Here is a 19,276-nt window from a genome sequence, read left to right as displayed (position 1 = left end):
CTGGGGGCAAGAAAAAGGATCATCAATTCCACGGCTTGGGGGCAAGAGAATAGATAATCAATTCTACGACCTGGGGGCAAGAAAAAGGATCATCAATTCCATGGTCTGGGGGCAAGAGAATGGATCATCAATATCATGGCCTGGGGGCAAGAAAAAGGATCATCATTTCCTTGGCCTGGGGGCAAGAAAAAGGATCATCAATTCCACGGCCTGGGGGCAAGAGAATGGATCATAAATTCCACGGCCTGGGGGCAAGAGAAAGTATCATCAATTCCATGGCTTGGGGGCAAGAGAATAGATCATCAATTCTATGGCCTAGGGGCAATAGAAAGGATCATCAATTCCATGTCTTAGGGGCAAGAGTAAGGATCATTAATTCCGGCCTGGGGGCAAGAGAATAGATCATCAATTCCATGGCCTAGGGGCAATAGAAAGGATCATCAACTCCACGGCCTGGGGGCAGGATAATGGATCATCAATATCATGGCCTGGGGGCAAGAAAAAGGATCATCAATTCCACGGCCTGGGGGCAAGAGAATAGATAATCAATTCTACGACCTGGGGGCAAGAAAAAGGATCATCAATTCCATGGTCTGGGGGCAAGAGAATGGATCATCAATATCATGGCCTGGGGGCAAGAAAAAGGATCATCATTTCCTTGGCCTGGGGGCAAGAGAAAGGATCATCAATTCCACGGCCTGGGGGCAAGAGAATGGATCATCAATTCCACGGCCTGGGGGCAAGAGAAAGTATCATCAATTCCATGGCTTGGGGGCAAGAGAATAGATCATCAATTCTATGGCCTAGGGGCAATAGAAAGGATCATCAATTCCATGTCTTAGGGGCAAGAGTAAGGATCATTAATTCCCGGCCTGGGGGCAAGAGAATAGATCATCAATTCCATGGCCTAGGGGCAATAGAAAGGATCATCAACTCCACGGCCTGGGGGCAAGAGAATGGATCATCAATATCATGGCCTGCACTGTTAGTTTCAGGGAGTTATTTTTACTCCACTCAGAGAGTAAAAACTACTTTTTGCGATGGAGTACTTTTAAAGGAGTAATTTTAACTCCTTTATTGGAGTAAAAACTACTCCACTGAGGAGTATTTTTTTTGTTTACTCCCTTAACGGAGTAAGTTTTACTCTGATGAGAATTAGTATCGGATGTTTATTAGAAAAAGAGTAATTTTCACTCTTGTTGGTCAAATAATGGAGTAAAAAGTACTCTTTTCTGGGAGGTAATTTTAGCAGAATAAAAGCTACTCCAACTATCTCAAGTGAAAAGAGTTATTTTTACTCCAGATGGTCAAGAAATGGAGTAAAAAAGTACTCCTTTGAGGGGGTAGGTTTTGAAGAGTAAAAACTACTCCAGCCATCTCGTGTTTAAAGAGTAGCTTTTACTCCAGCTGTATCTTTTTAGAGCAGTAACAAACCACTCCAAATATATAAAATAAAGGGAGTTGTTTTTTTTTACTCTGAATTAGCTGAATTTAAAAAGAAAACGATAGTCTTTTTTATATAAGAAAAATGATAAAAATAATAGTTTATCGCATTTATTGGAATTGAGACAAAAAACTCTACCCGTGCCTAGGAGTTTCCTAAGATTTCCTAAGTTCGATCAAAACAACAAAATATGAGTAAACTTCCTAAAAATTCCTAGGATTTCCTAGTATATGCAGTAGACCAGTATCCGAGAATGAAACAAGTTATTAGAGGTTCAGTAAAAGACCGCAAACTTAGATTACTCGAATTTCCCCGTCAATACGAAAGAAGTTTATCTTAAACCGGATCAAGCTTTCATTCATTCCTAAACATTTTAATATACAATTCTAGCAGGGTAACTCGAACTTTTATCGTTCATTCCTAAACATTTTAATATACAATTCTAGCAGGGTAACTCGAACGTTTATCGTTCATTCCTAAACATTTTAATATACAATTCTAGCAGGGTAACTCGAACTTTTATTGTTCATTCCTAAACATTTTAATATACAATTCTAGCAGGGTAACTCGAACTTTTATCTCGAACTTTTATCTCGTTACCCCTCCAAAAAAGCACATTTAATCAACTTTGGTTCTTATCTCGGTTTTTCATCATTCTTGAGTGAATTCTACGCACATTGGGTCGCCTGTTGATCGTCGCCATTTTCTGTATTTAAAGAAGAAAGTCACGCCGCCATTTTTTGCTCCCGCAATATACCGATTAACACAAAGTATCCATTCCTATCTACCCACTTTCTTCCACTTGCATTGTCATTTTGATTTTTTTAGCAAATAGACTGCTACATTAACAAATGTAAAACAATCACAAAGTGGCGGTCGATCCAGACATATTTTTAATAGCTAAAACTCACCTCTGTGAATCATCGCTAATACTTCCCCATCCGGGTACTTTATCTCACTGGAAAAATTAAACACGCCACCACTCCTCTCCAGTCCACTTCTCGAGCCGGGTTCTCCACCACTCCCAGCCCACGTGACAGGCGTTGCTATGGGGATGGCGTACTGTAGCCAGTTTTTGATTGGACCGGGAAGACCATGCAAGGCGCACTCCGTGTCTGTGACTCGAGCCGTTCGCTTGGTCATATTTGCGCGTAACGTGAATTTGGGGATTCTGACGTTGTTGACGAGCCCGCGAACACTGGCGAACGCAACATCCACGGCTTTGAGGTCTACAGATAAAAAACGTGGTACTTGAGTATATAATAGGGGATTCAAGCAAGGCGTTTCTGCACGAAGGAAAGCAACAGGAGGGAGTTTAACGTTTTTTCTTTTTTGCAAAGTTTTGCTTATGAAAGTAGATCTATCTTCTCTATCCAGTGGGTTCACACCAGAAATTTACGGTCATTTCACTTGCTCTAAATTGCACAAACTCTCTACTTCCGGTCGCCATCCGTCGTACTAGGCCGGGTTCCTAGAAAGAAAGCTAACGCTAATCCAGAGATGAATGCCCTTGTTATCCATTCAAATGTCAAATATTTTCCCCGTATTTATCCCTGGGTTATGGCCTAACCTGCTTTCTAGGAGCCCGGCCCTGAACGTTTAGTTCCCTGATAAAGAGGGAACCTAAATGGCGCTAATGGCTGAGCGTCACTATTTACTGTATTCGCCTTCCACGACTGCGTTCCGGACTCCATCTAAGGTTCAAAGGCAAAGGGTTCTCGCATAGCCGAAAAACCGAAAGCGTGACGAACGTAATTCAAAGAGATCGCGAGCGTTTTTTTTTTCGTTTGCCCATTATATATTTTAGACCTAGGCCAAACGCTGTGGTAAAGAAAAAAAGCGGTAGCAATTGGCCTTGGCGAGCGAGCGAACACGGCATTTTTTTTGGGCAGGCTCTTACATCTAGCATTTCGAAAAAAAATTACATTTGCTCACTAAGCAATGACAATTAGTAGCTACTTATGGGTGTTTAGAGTTGTTTGTCTCGCCGCGAGACGGATCAAAATACATATGTACTATAGAAGAAGGCAAAGTGGCTAGCATTCTAGCATGTCAGAAAACGAACAACGCAGGCGCGGGCATCCCAGCAACAGCTTAACTTTGCGAGCGCTTTGCAAACACAAGAAGCTATTTGCTATCCCTAAATAAGGATTCTGTGCATGACACGTATGCATTCGATTAATGTATGCTGGTATTTTTGGCTCTTACCTACGCACTTCTGCGTCTGGCAAACACTACTGACGGTTTCATCTCCCAGGCATTCTCTACCTCCGTCGGACGGTGGGGGACTGGTACAGGTACGAGTGCGATATTGAACGCCGCCCCCACATGAACGACTACAGACAGTCCAGTCTGCCCATGTGGACCACTTGCCATCAACTGCCAAGAGAATAGAGCGCTTTTTATCATCATCATCATCATCATCATCATCATCATCATCATCATCGCCACATCACAATCAATATAATCATATTATCAACACCATAACTATTAGGATATCAGCAGCTTCATCGTCATCATCTTCATCACATCACAATCACAATACATCAATATAATCACCATCATTACCATTCGCATATCCGCGTCTTCAACAATTTCATCAACCACCGCACCAGCATTATCTTCATCATACCGGCCACCACAACCACCATTGCTGACATCATCACCAGCACGATCAAACTCATTACGCCACCCACCAATACCACCGATATTATTATAACCATTATTTTCATCGATAGCATTTTCCTTGAGTGAATTTGAGTGCATTTTCCTTGAGAGAATTCCCCGGGCAGAAATGTCGGTTGCATCTCATTAAAATCGTCTTCGCCGCCACCACAATCAGCTTCAAGATCCACACGAGCATTGACATTAACATCGACACCAACACCAACGTCAACTTCGACATTAACACCAACATCAATATCAGTAACAATAACAGCATCAGCAATTACAAAAGCGTCAACATCAGCATATCAACAACGTCAACATCAGCATATCAACAACGTCAACATCAGCATATCAACAACGTCAACATCAGCAGCAACATCATCAACATCAGCATGTCAGCATCAACACCAATCGACCATCTTTTAATCAACACTAACACCAGTACCAATATCGACATCAACAACATCGACATCAACTACAATATGAACACCAGCATCAACACCAACACCAATGTCAAAATCAGCATCACGCCAGTATCAACATAAGCATTAGCACCAACATCAACAACAACACGATATCAACATTAGCATCAACACCAACAACAACATTGACATCAACATTACCATCAACATCAACAACAACATTGACATCAACATTACCATCAACATCAACATCGCGTCGATATCGACATCAGCATCAGCATTAGCATCAACATACCACATAAGTCATTTAAGTCTTGCGGATTGCTAACATCAACATACCAGATAAGTCATTTAAGTCTTGCGGATTGCTTACCCGGGCATGGCTGCGCGCTGCATCTCTCCCGGTCCTCGTTACTTCCCGGGCAAGTCGCACCCCCGTGGGCGGGGAATGGATTGTCACATGCCCGGTATCGGTACCTTAGCCCCGTACCACAGGACTGCGTACACGGCGTCCACGACTGCCACGCGCTCCAGCCACCGGGAACTACAAAAATACGTAACCCAGGAATTTCGATGGAAATGTGACCTGCCTACGACACCCTGCCTACGTACACCCGTCGGAAAAGACCGGTACTGTGGAAAGCATGAAAATTTAAAACAAATTATATGCAGAGGCCATGCACTTGGTCCGCTATCTTAAGCGTGTCATCTTAAGCGTGTCTGTCTGTCTGTCTGTCTGTCTGTTTGTCTGTCTGTCTGTCTGTCTGTCTGTCTGTCTTTCTGTCTGTCTGTCTGTCTGTCTGTCTGTCTGTCTGTCTGTCTGTCTGTCTGTCTGTCTGTCTGTCTGTCTGTCTGTCTGTCTGTCTGTCTGTCTGTCTGTCTGTCTGTCTGTCTGTCTGTCTGTCTGTCTGTCTGTCTGTCTGTCTGTCTGTCTGTCTGTCTGTCTGTCTGTCTGTCTGTCTGTCTGTCTGTCTGTCTGTCTGTCTGTCTGTCTGTCTGGTTTTAATATAATACTGAGCAAGAGATTCATTGTTGAAATGAAAATTTTATTCAGTTCACAATGTTTCCTACTATTGTATCTGTAGTTCCATATTGTTCAGGTACCAATCTTGCTTTATATAAATAAATTTTGAGAAACCCTCTCATGGTTGACAGACAAAGCTGCCCGTTTAAATCAGTTGAACAAAACGCATACTTTAAAATGTTCCAAAACCTAGACTCACATGTCTTTGTTAAAATTGTCGACGACGTAGTCGTTTTTTAACGACACCAGTATATGTTGTTTATCTCTGTGCCACTCAACAAGCGAAAGGTTCATACTTGAGCTCTCTTGATAGGATAAGATTGTCATAATAGCTGATCTATATTTTAGTAAAGGTTACATTCAGCTACACTCAGTATGTATATCAAGTCTCTGTGGTTTTATTGAATATAAAATGTGGAGGTGGTGGTGGTGGTGGTTGGGGGTGTTGCAATTTTTTGGGCGTACGGTCTAGGGGGGGTCACGATTTTTTGGGCTTGGATTGGGGGGGGGGCAAAATATTCGAGCCCAGGGTTTTGAAAAATTGCCGGCCCACCCCACAGTAATTAATGACCGCTCCCTTAACACGGCTTGTACGGAGTTACTGAGAGAGTTAAAGGTAGCTCTCGATACTGATTACGTACCTCTGACTGTTAGTACGGCTTGTACGGAGTTACTGAGAGAGTTAAAGGTAGCTCTCGATACTGATTACGCACCTCTGACTGTTAGTACGGCTTGTATGGCGTTTCGCCCCATGACAGGTTCTCCAATAGGGTTCTGGATTCCGGATCCTAGTGTGTGGATTCCGGATTCCATGTGGGTTTTTTCTCGTGGATTCCTGATTCCAGCAGCATGGATTCCGGATTCCATATCTCATTTTTTCATGGATTCCGGATTCCATATCTCATTTTTTCATGGATTCCGGATTCCATATCTCATTTTTTCATGGATTCCGGATCCCATATCTCATTTTTTCATGGATTCCGGATTCCGGATTACCTGTCATGGGGCGAGGCGTTACTGAGAGAGTTAATGGTAGCTCTCGATACTGATTACGTACCTCTGACCGTTAGTACGGGCTTGTACGGCGTTACTGAGAGAGTTAATGGTAGCTCTCGATACTGATTACGTACCTCTGACTGTTAGTACGGCTTGTATGGCGTTACTGAGAGAGGTAATGGTAGCTCTCGATACTGATTACGTACCTCTGACTGTTAGTACGGCTTGTATGGCGTTACTGAGAGAGTTAATGGTAGCTCGACACTGATAACTCCCGGCATCCTCCCTTTTGACGCCGTTGATTAGAAGGCTATTATTGGCTAGAATCCTGATATGCGGGGGCCACCAAGGGTTGAACCCCTGACCATTCTTCTGCCACGTCAGCACTGGTGTTGGGTAGCCTGTGGCAGTGCAGTGCCAGAGGAGAACTGAACCCAGGTCAATGGCCGTGTCTTGTGGTGTTCGGGTGAACTCTGTTAGGAATGAATTTTTTTAAAACCTACAAGCTGTAAATTGTAACGAAATGTGATCAATCTTTTAGTTCCACACAAAAATAAAAAATGCGACTAATTTCCCTGCTGCTACTGCTGATGATGATGACAATGATGGTAATAATGGCGATGGTTGATGGTGATGACAATGATGGTAATAATGGCGATGGTTGATGATGATGACAATGATGGTAATAATGGCGATGGTTGATGGTGATGACAATGATGGTAATAATGGCGATGGCTGATGATGATGACAATGATGGTAATAATGGCGATGGTTGATGGTGATGACAATGATGGTAATAATGGCGATGGTTGATGATGATGACAATGATGGTAATAATGGCGATGGTTGATGGTGATGACAATGATGGTAATAATGGCGATGGTTGATGATGATGACAATGATGGTAATAATGGCGATGGTTGATGGTGATGACAATGATGGTAATAATGGCGATGGTTGATGGTGATGACAATGATGGTAATAATGGCGATGGTTGATGGTGATGACAATGATGGTAATAATGGCGATGGTTGATGATGATGACAATGATGGTAATAATGGCGATGGTTGATGGTGATGACAATGATGGTAATAATGGCGATGGTTGATGATGATGACAATGATGGTAATAATGGCGATGGTTGATGATGATGACAATGATGGTAATAATGGCGATGGTTGATGATGATGACAATGATGGTAATAATGGCGATGGTTGATGATGATGACAATGATGGTAATAATGGCGATGGTTGATGATGATGACAATGATGGTAATAATGGCGATGGTTGATGGTGATGACAATGATGGTAATAATGGCGATGGTTGATGGTGATGACAATGATGGTAATAATGGCGATGGTTGATGGTGATGACAATGATGGTAATAATGGCGATGGTTGATGGTGATGACAATGATGGTAATAATGGCGATGGTTGATGATGATGACAATGATGGTAATAATGGCGATGGTTGATGATGATGACAATGATGGTAATAATGGCGATGGTTGATGATGATGACAATGATGGTAATAATGGCGATGGTTGATGATGATGACAATGATGGTAATAATGGCGATGGTTGATGGTGATGACAATGATGTTAATAATGGCGATGGTTGATGATGATGACAATGATGGTAATAATGGCGATGGTTGATGGTGATGACAATGATGGTAATAATGGCGATGGTTGATGATGATGACAATGATGGTAATAATGGCGATGGTTAATGGTGATGACAATGATGGTAATAATGGCGATGGTTGATGGTGATGACAATGATGGTAATAATGGCGATGGTTGATGGTGATGACAATGATGGTAATAATGGCGATGGTTGATGATGATGACAATGATGGTAATAATGGCGATGGTTGATGGTGATGACAATGATGGTAATAATGGCGATGGTTGATGATGATGACAATGATGGTAATAATGGCGATGGTTGATGATGATGACAATGATGGTAATAATGGCGATGGTTGATGATGATGACAATGATGGTAATAATGGCGATGGTTGATGATGATGACAATGATGGTAATAATGGCGATGGTTGATGATGATGACAATGATGGTAATAATGGCGATGGTTGATGATGATGACAATGATGGTAATAATGGCGATGGTTGATGGTGATGACAATGATGGTAATAATGGCGATGGTTGATGATGATGACAATGATGGTAATAATGGCGATGGCTGATGATGATGACAATGATGGTAATAATGGCGATGGTTGATGATGATGACAATGATGGTAATAATGGCGATGGTTGATGATGATGACAATGATGGTAATAATGGCGATGGTTGATGATGATGACAATGATGGTAATAATGGCGATGGTTGATGATGATGACAATGATGGTAATAATGGCGATGGTTGATGATGATGACAATGATGGTAATAATGGCGATGGTTGATGATGATGACAATGATGGTAATAATGGCGATGGTTGATGATGATGACAATGATGGTAATAATGGCGATGGTTGATGATGATGACAATGATGGTAATAATGGCGATGGTTGATGGTGATGACAATGATGGTAATAATGGCGATGGTTGATGATGATGACAATGATGGTAATAATGGCGATGGCTGATGATGATGACAATGATGGTAATAATGGCGATGGTTGATGATGATGACAATGATGGTAATAATGGCGATGGTTGATGATGATGACAATGATGGTAATAATGGCGATGGTTGATGATGATGACAATGATGGTAATAATGGCGATGGTTGATGATGATGACAATGATGGTAATAATGGCGATGGTTGATGATGATGACAATGATGGTAATAATGGCGATGGTTGATGATGATGACAATGATGGTAATAATGGCGATGGTTGATGATGATGACAATGATGGTAATAATGGCGATGGTTGATGGTGATGACAATGATAGTAATAATGGCGATGGTTCATGATGATGACAATGATGGTAATAATGGCGATGGTTGATGGTGATGACAATGATGGTAATAATGGCGATGGTTGATGGTGATGACAATGATGGTAATAATGGCGATGGTTGATGATGATGACAATGATGGTAATAATGGCGATGGTTGATGATGATGACAATGATGGTAATAATGGCGATGGTTGATGGTGATGACAATGATGGTAATAATGGCGATGGTTGATGATGATGACAATGATGGTAATAATGGCGATGGTTGATGGTGATGACAATGATGGTAAAAATGGCGATGGTTGATGGTGATGACAATGATGGTAATAATGGCGATGGTTGATGGTGATGACAATGATGGTAATAATGGCGATGGTTGATGGTGATGACAATGATGGTAATAATGGCGATGGTTGATGATGATGACAATGATGGTAATAATGGCGATGGTTGATGGTGATGACAATGATGGTAATAATGGCGATGGTTGATGATGATGACAATGATGGTAATAATGGCGATGGTTGATGGTGATGACAATGATGGTAATAATGGCGATGGTTGATGGTGATGACAATGATGGTAATAATGGCGATGGTTGATGGTGATGACAATGATGGTAATAATGGCGATGGTTGATGGTGATGACAATGATGGTAATAATGGCGATGGTTGATGATGATGACAATGATGGTAATAATGGCGATGGTTGATGATGATGACAATGATGGTAATAATGGCGATGGTTGATGATGATGACAATGATGGTAATAATGGCGATGGTTGATGATGATGACAATGATGGTAATAATGGCGATGGTTGATGATGATGACAATGATGGTAATAATGGCGATGGTTGATGGTGATGACAATGATGATAATAATGGCGATGGTTGATGATGATGACAATGATGGTAATAATGGCGATGGCTGATGATGATGACAATGATGGTAATAATGGCGATGGTTGATGGTGATGACAATGATGGTAATAATGGCGATGGTTGATGATGATGACAATGATGGTAATAATGGCGATGGTTGATGGTGATGACAATGATGGTAATAATGGCGATGGTTGATGGTGATGACAATGATGGTAATAATGGCGATGGTTGATGGTGATGACAATGATGGTAATAATGGCGATGGTTGATGATGATGACAATGATGGTAATAATGGCGATGGTTGATGATGATGACAATGATGGTAATAATGGCGATGGTTGATGATGATGACAATGATGGTAATAATGGCGATGGTTGATGATGATGACAATGATGGTAATAATGGCGATGGTTGATGATGATGACAATGATGGTAATAATGGCGATGGTTGATGATGATGACAATGATGGTAATAATGGCGATGGTTGATGATGATGACAATGATGGTAATAATGGCGATGGTTGATGATGATGACAATGATGGTAATAATGGCGATGGTTGATGGTGATGACAATGATGGTAATAATGGCGATGGTTGATGATGATGACAATGATGGTAATAATGGCGATGGCTGATGATGATGACAATGATGGTAATAATGGCGATGGTTGATGATGATGACAATGATGGTAATAATGGCGATGGTTGATGATGATGACAATGATGGTAATAATGGCGATGGTTGATGATGATGACAATGATGGTAATAATGGCGATGGTTGATGATGATGACAATGATGGTAATAATGGCGATGGTTGATGATGATGACAATGATGGTAATAATGGCGATGGCTGATGATGATGACAATGATGGTAATAATGGCGATGGTTGATGATGATGACAATGATGGTAATAATGGCGATGGTTGATGATGATGACAATGATGGTAATAATGGCGATGGTTGATGATGATGACAATGATGGTAATAATGGCGATGGTTGATGATGATGACAATGATGGTAATAATGGCGATGGCTGATGATGATGACAATGATGGTAATAATGGCGATGGTTGATGGTGATGACAATGATGGTAATAATGGCGATGGTTGATGATGATGACAATGATGGTAATAATGGCGATGGCTGATGATGATGACAATGATGGTAATAATGGCGATGGTTGATGATGATGACAATGATGGTAATAATGGCGATGGTTGATGATGATGACAATGATGGTAATAATGGCGATGGTTGATGATGATGACAATGATGGTAATAATGGCGATGGTTGATGATGATGACAATGATGGTAATAATGGCGATGGTTGATGATGATGACAATGATGGTAATAATGGCGATGGTTGATGATGATGACAATGATGGTAATAATGGCGATGGTTGATGATGATGACAATGATGGTAATAATGGCGATGGTTGATGGTGATGACAATGATGGTAATAATGGCGATGGTTGATGATGATGACAATGATGGTAATAATGGCGATGGCTGATGATGATGACAATGATGGTAATAATGGCGATGGTTGATGATGATGACAATGATGGTAATAATGGCGATGGTTGATGATGATGACAATGATGGTAATAATGGCGATGGTTGATGATGATGACAATGATGGTAATAATGGCGATGGTTGATGATGATGACAATGATGGTAATAATGGCGATGGTTGATGATGATGACAATGATGGTAATAATGGCGATGGCTGATGATGATGACAATGATGGTAATAATGGCGATGGTTGATGATGATGACAATGATGGTAATAATGGCGATGGTTGATGATGATGACAATGATGGTAATAATGGCGATGGTTGATGATGATGACAATGATGGTAATAATGGCGATGGTTGATGATGATGACAATGATGGTAATAATGGCGATGGCTGATGATGATGACAATGATGGTAATAATGGCGATGGCTGATGATGATGACAATGATGGTAATAATGGCGATGGTTGATGATGATGACAATGATGGTAATAATGGCGATGGTTGATGATGATGACAATGATGGTAATAATGGCGATGGTTGATGATGATGACAATGATGGTAATAATGGCGATGGTTGATGATGATGACAATGATGGTAATAATGGCGATGGTTGATGATGATGACAATGATGGTAATAATGGCGATGGTTGATGATGATGACAATGATGGTAATAATGGCGATGGTTGATGATGATGACAATGATGGTAATAATGGCGATGGTTGATGATGATGACAATGATGGTAATAATGGCGATGGTTGATGATGATGACAATGATGGTAATAATGGCGATGGCTGATGATGATGACAATGATGGTAATAATGGCGATGGTTGATGATGATGACAATGATGGTAATAATGGCGATGGTTGATGATGATGACAATGATGGTAATAATGGCGATGGTTGATGATGATGACAATGATGGTAATAATGGCGATGGTTGATGATGATGACAATGATGGTAATAATGGCGATGGTTGATGATGATGACAATGATGGTAATAATGGCGATGGTTGATGATGATGACAATGATGGTAATAATGGCGATGGTTGATGATGATGACAATGATGGTAATAATGGCGATGGTTGATGGTGATGACAATGATGGTAATAATGGCGATGGTTGATGATGATGACAATGATGGTAATAATGGCGATGGTTGATGGTGATGACAATGATGGTAATAATGGCGATGGTTGATGGTGATGACAATGATGGTAATAATGGCGATGGTTGATGATGATGACAATGATGGTAATAATGGCGATGGTTGATGATGATGACAATGATGGTAATAATGGCGATGGTTGATGGTGATGACAATGATGGTAATAATGGCGATGGTTGATGATGATGACAATGATGGTAATAATGGCGATGGTTGATGGTGATGACAATGATGGTAAAAATGGTGATGGTTGATGGTGATGACAATGATGGTAATAATGGCGATGGTTGATGGTGATGACAATGATGGTAATAATGGCGATGGTTGATGGTGATGACAATGATGGTAATAATGGCGATGGTTGATGATGATGACAATGATGGTAATAATGGCGATGGTTGATGGTGATGACAATGATGGTAAAAATGGCGATGGTTGATGGTGATGACAATGATGGTAATAATGGCGATGGTTGATAGTGATGACGGCCATCATGGCGATAATGATAATCGGAACTAACGATGAAGATGATGGTGGTAGGGCTTATCGATGATGACTATGGCGATGGCTGGTGAGGTTGATGGTAGTAGTGCTAATAATGGTGGTGCTGCTGTGGTCATCATTTATCTCAATATTGTCCCTCGGAGGTTTATCTGATTAAACTTAATGAAACTATCAATTAAAATCGAAAATGATTAAGACTGGCTTAGATCTTTATACGACAATCGGGATAGTGATAAAAAAAAGTTAGTGGTAAAATTGACATGGACGTTTTTTGAAAAAACCTTACCTGGTCTTGAGAAGAAAACAGCACTTGTATTATCTGTTAGTGGTAAAATTGACATGGACGTTTTTTGAAAAAACCTTACCTGGTCTTGAGAAGAAAACAGCACTCGTATCATCTGTAGGGGCCAAGGTGGCTGATGGAAACATGAAGGAAACAATGTATACCACAATTATGTACACAAATATAAAAACTTAAAACAAGATATACATCAATTATGAAAAGCAATATATACAAGGCCAATCCCCTCTCCTCCGCTCTAGGGCCTTTTAAAGAGCACAGGCTCTTAGGCTAGGCAAGAGTAATCTCTTCAGCCCTATATATAATAAGCCTATTACATCACACAACACACCATGTGGACAATATAGGAAGAAACTTCGAATTTCTTACTTATTGTAATAAACGCATCCGCAGTATCTGAGCCCGCGAGATTTGTGGCGACACAAGTGTATGTCCCATGATGCATCGCCCTCTTTACGTCACTGATCTCAAGCACGGAGCTATTCGCAGCCAATCGCGTGCCGTTAAATCTCCACGTGACATAGGGCACAGGAAACCCTCCGGGGTAGCAGCTCAGGATGAGAGTTTCGCCCTCGTTGAGTGTGCGGTCGGTTGGTGGCTGAATTATCTTTGGGGTAACTAGGAAAGATAGAAAAGTTGTTAGTTCTTTTTTTTATAAATGCTATTGTTTGGATGATGCTTAAAGTTGCACGACCATAACATTAAAATACCCAGAAAATACAGGGGCGTGTCTAGAGAAAAACGCAGGGTGTGGTCCAGAATAGTAAATCACCCACCACGGAATGTATTAGGTTCAAATCGGCATTTTTACTGGGATACCTGTGGTAGTTTTTTTCGTCGTGGTTCCTAGTTCCTAACAACGTGAATTATTGCACAATGCCCAGGAAGCCCATGCGCCACTGTGTATCTCTTTTTTTAGTGTACTCATTGCGACCTTACATACCCAATTATCTTACGAAACGTATCTAGCCCACCGTTCTACGTCATCGCAATGCCTAGTTACCAGAATACCTTCTGCATAATTTAAAACTGTGTCATGGCCGCCATCTTGAATTTTAAGATTCCAGCTCTCAGATCCATGTTATTTTGTTATTTGTGAAGTCGAAGGCCCGGTTCGCGATTTAATAGCTGCATATTTTACCATAGCCTCAATTTCTACCAAGTTATTGTAGAAAATCATCTCAACTTGGATTGATTTCGCTGTATTTACTCGTATTAATACATTTACGACCCGAAGAGACCGGAGACTCCATGTGAAGCTCAAGATAAGAATTACTTATCATATGCTGACTGCTCATACAGTTTACTTCAAGACTTAAATGTCCTCTGGACACTCATGAATGGACTTGAGGTATTTACCTTTATTGCTTAAACTATTTTTAAGTGGAAGTAGTTTGAAACAATTGATGGAAACCGTCTCCTACAAATCGCTTTGTTGATGAATGAATCCCAAATAATAGGCTACTGAGATCAGACACTTGACCGGCTACCCATAAGATGAATTTTGTTTTCTTGTTCTCTCTCATTGAATGTGTTATCATTTTTACCTGTCGATTTCAATAAAGCACAGCATATGGGTAACTTAAATTGAGACAAGTTCCATCAGAATATCGAGCAGTAAGCGTAAAAAAATCTTGCACTAGAAAAGTTAAAGCCTGTTGCTTTGGCCTTGGTATCTGTTTAGAAGTAACATGTCAGTAGTCATAGATAACGTTGTTGTCTTTGTAGTGTTGTTGATCTTGAAAATATGTATATGCTCTAATTTAATTTTATTTCGGTGATAACTCTGCTGTTGGGGATAGTATTTGTAAGATTTTTACACCGCAAAAGATTAGATAGGACCCTTCCATGGAGCACACCCCAAGTCCAATCCCCCCCCACCCCCCGACCTGAAGAGATGATGCTCTTACCTTTCTTGCCCCAATCAGTGCTGTGATATGGCATTTACAATACAAACCAAGATTATTTTTATTATTTAATTTATTTTTTTATCATATTCAAAGTTGGCAGTAAAATCTTTGTCGTACATGTCACAACACAAGGTCCCAAACGAGTTGCAGATCTCAGGTATCCCAGTCAACCCTGCGCGCAGGGTCTAGTTAACTCAGGAAATAGGTCACTAGATTCATCTAGAGGCTGTTTTCTATCAAAATGCACACATAAAATTAACGGTCTTCTTAACTAACAATGAAGGGGTCACGCTGCTTTGGAGATGAAAGCAGGTCTAGATCCAAAACAAATTGCACGCATTACAGGGTAATAAAAGCTTTGCAAATAAATCAAAGAACGCACTACGTACTGACTAGCCTATTGCGTGACAAGTTACTACGTACTGACTAACGTGACATAGTGCGTGACTTACCTTGCACTACAAGCGTGATATTCCACGTGTCGTGACCGCGAGCATTCTCCGCGCGACATGTGTAGATTCCTGTGTCCTGTGGGACAAGGCCCGCGATCTCTAGCGTGTCAGCGGACGTCTGCTTGTACTTGATGTCATCCAAAGGCACGCGATAACCGTTTTTAAACCACGTTACCTTAGGCTTTGGGTTGCCTGTGGTGGGGCAAGGGAGAGACTGGGTGGAGCCTGTATCACCGTTGTATATGTCAACGTCTTTCTTGGAAATTGTGGCCGCACCTGCTGCAAAACAACGATAGCAAAGAGATATATACTGGGCGGCTATAAAAACCCCATCGGTTACATAGAACACGCATGCGTCAGACTGTTGCCATTTTCATTGTAAACTGGTGACAAACCATGAAGTAACAATGTTATCAAAGAAATTACAATTTATAACATTTCATTGAAAGGGAAAATGGATGTAACAAAAAAAACGAAAGAAAGCGCGGTAATGTTTACTGTCGAATCCGTTGTATCGCGACGCCGCATTTCCAAAACATCGATTTGTTTTTTTTCTTTTCTGGGATTTTCTGTTCCTCCAGTCAAATTATTCTAAGCCAATCAGATTCTTGCCATCTCTCGCCTAGTGCAGTTGCCTGGCTTTCTGTCGCGACACTGTCTGGTTTACGTCCAGACGATAGCTAGATAAGTACACAAAGCGAGTCTTTGATTGGCTCAGAATGGTTTAACTGACGGAACAGAAAACCAAAACAAATAGTGTTTTGAAAACGCGGGTTGCGATACAACGGATTCGACAGTAAAAGATTGTGACACAAGATCTCCATGCGACTGACTTTTACTACTACTCCACACAATTTGCATGAGTAAGAAAGCACTTAACTGACGATGACGTACCACGGGCTAGCGTCCTCCTTGGTTCGTTTACGCAAAATACAGGTTAAGAAATTGCGCCACAGACGGGCCTTATGGCGTAACGGATTTGCCCGGAAGAATAGGGGCCCATAATCATCATTATTATTTTCCCCTCTTCGCGCATTTGTTGGCACACTGCCCAGCACTCGCTGGAGTTCGCTTTTCTTCCCAAAAGCTCAAATCAACTGATCTGTAGGGCGTATATCCCAGGAGTTATTTCTATCTTGTATCAAACTAAATAAATTCACAGTCCCATATATGAAAAGCCAGGTTTTTAAACCAGGATTTAGATCCCAAGACCTCCTCAAAAGGGATGCCCGTACCGCTCTCCATGGCATATACAGAACACAAGGCAGAGTGACAGAGGGAAAAATGGCATGAAATTTTCCAATTCTCAATATATAAGCTCAAGATTCCGCATACAAGGGGTTCCTCTGACCAAAAGCTTAATTCCAAATTTTAAAGAAATTTAGAAGATATGAAATTTAGATAATAGCGAGCAAAGTTGGCTTTATTTCTGATCAGAGTCCGACTTCTCCCTAAAAACAAGGAGAATTTATACTTTTAACATTTCAAAATTGCACTTCAAGCCTCATATCTCGAAGACGAATCCATTAGAAAAAAATACGTTTTTGATATGTTGGTTTACATAACATAAGGAACCTCTATGCAAAAATTCAAGCTTACCGAAGTTAACCAGACCTTATTTTGGGAAAACTTGCCATTTTTTTGCTCTTTTAGGCACAGTGCATTTAACGTCTCAACAACAAGTTATTACTTACTTCTTACGGTGACACTTGTCTCGGCTGAGGCTCTCCCCGCCAAATTTGTTCCGGTACACCGATACAGACCCGCGTCCTGGGGCCGAGCGCCACGAATGACGAGTCGTGGCGTCATATATTGAAGATTTCTACCATTATGCTGCCACGTGACACGAGGCGTGGGGACACCCTGGAAAACGCATTCCAATCTAATGACGTCACCCATGTTGACCGCAATGTCACTGGGTCTTTTGAGAATTGCGGGAGGAACTGTTAATAAAAAGGAAACTATTACCATGACAACGGAGTTTTCAAATGTGTACAGTACAATCAATTAATATGAACGAGACAGACGGAGCCTCAATCGTTATCTCACAAGGGCCTGGCTATCATTGCTTCAGGTCAGCCTAGTCCAAGGCGTTTCTTAATGAATTTTTTGTCCTTGAAGACCAACCGTGAGACAACTAGGGGTCTGGGGCGAGCTAAACCGTGACGTCATCACTCTTGACGGCCACATGTATGTGTGTGAGAGTTAAAAGAAATTACGAAATTATATTATATAAAAAACATATCTCGTTTATATTTTATGTCGGACTCACCAATTCCAACTAGTATGAGACGTGCGCTGCGAGACACTCCACCCAGTCTATTCTCGACCAAGCATGTATAACTTCCCGCGTCATGTACACTAACCCCCCGGATGTGCAAGGCCCCGGATTGGAGGACCGTAATTCGAGGGTCCCTGTCTGCGGGTCGTCCTTGGCTGTTCTGCCAGGACACCCTTGGTTTAGGGACCCCCTGGGTGTCGCAAACGAAGGTAATGTTTTGGTGGATAGTCGCTACTTGATCGGTTGGCTCGGACACGATACGCGGGGGAGCTGTGGAGAGAATAAAAAGTTCACATCTTAATAAGACATAGCTTTTGTAGCATTCCATTCATTTCGCGGTCATTTTCTACGCTCGCACTATATTTTTTTTACTTAATCCAACAGGGAGAACCTGGGTACCCTGTGGTTATTAGAGCCAAGGCTCCAAGTAATAAGAAAGTGTGAAGGCACGACAAGTTTCTCACGCAGGGCGCCGCAAGACTCACGTAAGCATTTGTTCTTTTCGTCCTATTTATGCGCTCGGCCTCAGAAACCACGAGGCTCAAAATTCAAGATGGCGACCGATCACCTAACTTAGCGAGTTTTCCCCAATTACAACTCCGAGTAGCAGCCGGGAAGCTGGCTAATCAAATAAGGAAGGACATTTTTTACCTAATTTCTTCAAAACCTGTTGGCTTTTTCGTTGTAATATAACAGCAACTAGATATTAGAACAATGACTGT

At 41.3% G+C, this 19,276-nt stretch overlaps 1 protein-coding gene across 4 annotated transcripts in view; it reads right to left on the bottom strand.

Moving 5' to 3' along the window:
* The window catches only part of LOC5504495 (hemicentin-1), a 51,339-nt gene that overhangs the window by 19,199 nt on the left and 12,864 nt on the right, over positions 1-19,276 (bottom strand). For 3 of the 4 annotated variants that reach the window (XR_007312574.1, XM_048731551.1, XM_048731549.1), the window contains exons 11-19: positions 18,546-18,824; positions 17,968-18,216; positions 16,274-16,552; positions 14,281-14,529; positions 13,976-14,026; positions 6,760-7,026; positions 4,907-5,077; positions 3,653-3,823; positions 2,356-2,673 (exon numbers count right to left, since the gene is read on the bottom strand). Coding sequence is in view for 3 of the 4 variants with exons in the window: in XM_048731551.1 (XP_048587508.1) it covers positions 2,356-2,673; positions 3,653-3,823; positions 4,907-5,077; positions 6,760-7,026; positions 13,976-14,026; positions 14,281-14,529; positions 16,274-16,552; positions 17,968-18,216; positions 18,546-18,824 (2,034 nt within the window). In the remaining variant the exon portion in view is untranslated. The remainder of the gene's footprint in view (positions 1-2,355; positions 2,674-3,652; positions 3,824-4,906; positions 5,078-6,759; positions 7,027-13,975; positions 14,027-14,280; positions 14,530-16,273; positions 16,553-17,967; positions 18,217-18,545; positions 18,825-19,276) is intronic. The other variant, XM_048731550.1, reaches the window with a different exon arrangement.

This window comes from Nematostella vectensis, chromosome 8 (genome assembly GCF_932526225.1).
Source record: "Nematostella vectensis chromosome 8, jaNemVect1.1, whole genome shotgun sequence".
NCBI lineage: Eukaryota > Metazoa > Cnidaria > Anthozoa > Actiniaria > Edwardsiidae > Nematostella > Nematostella vectensis.
The sequence above is the reverse complement of the archived record's forward strand: the minus strand, read 5'-3'. Positions and strand labels throughout refer to the sequence as shown.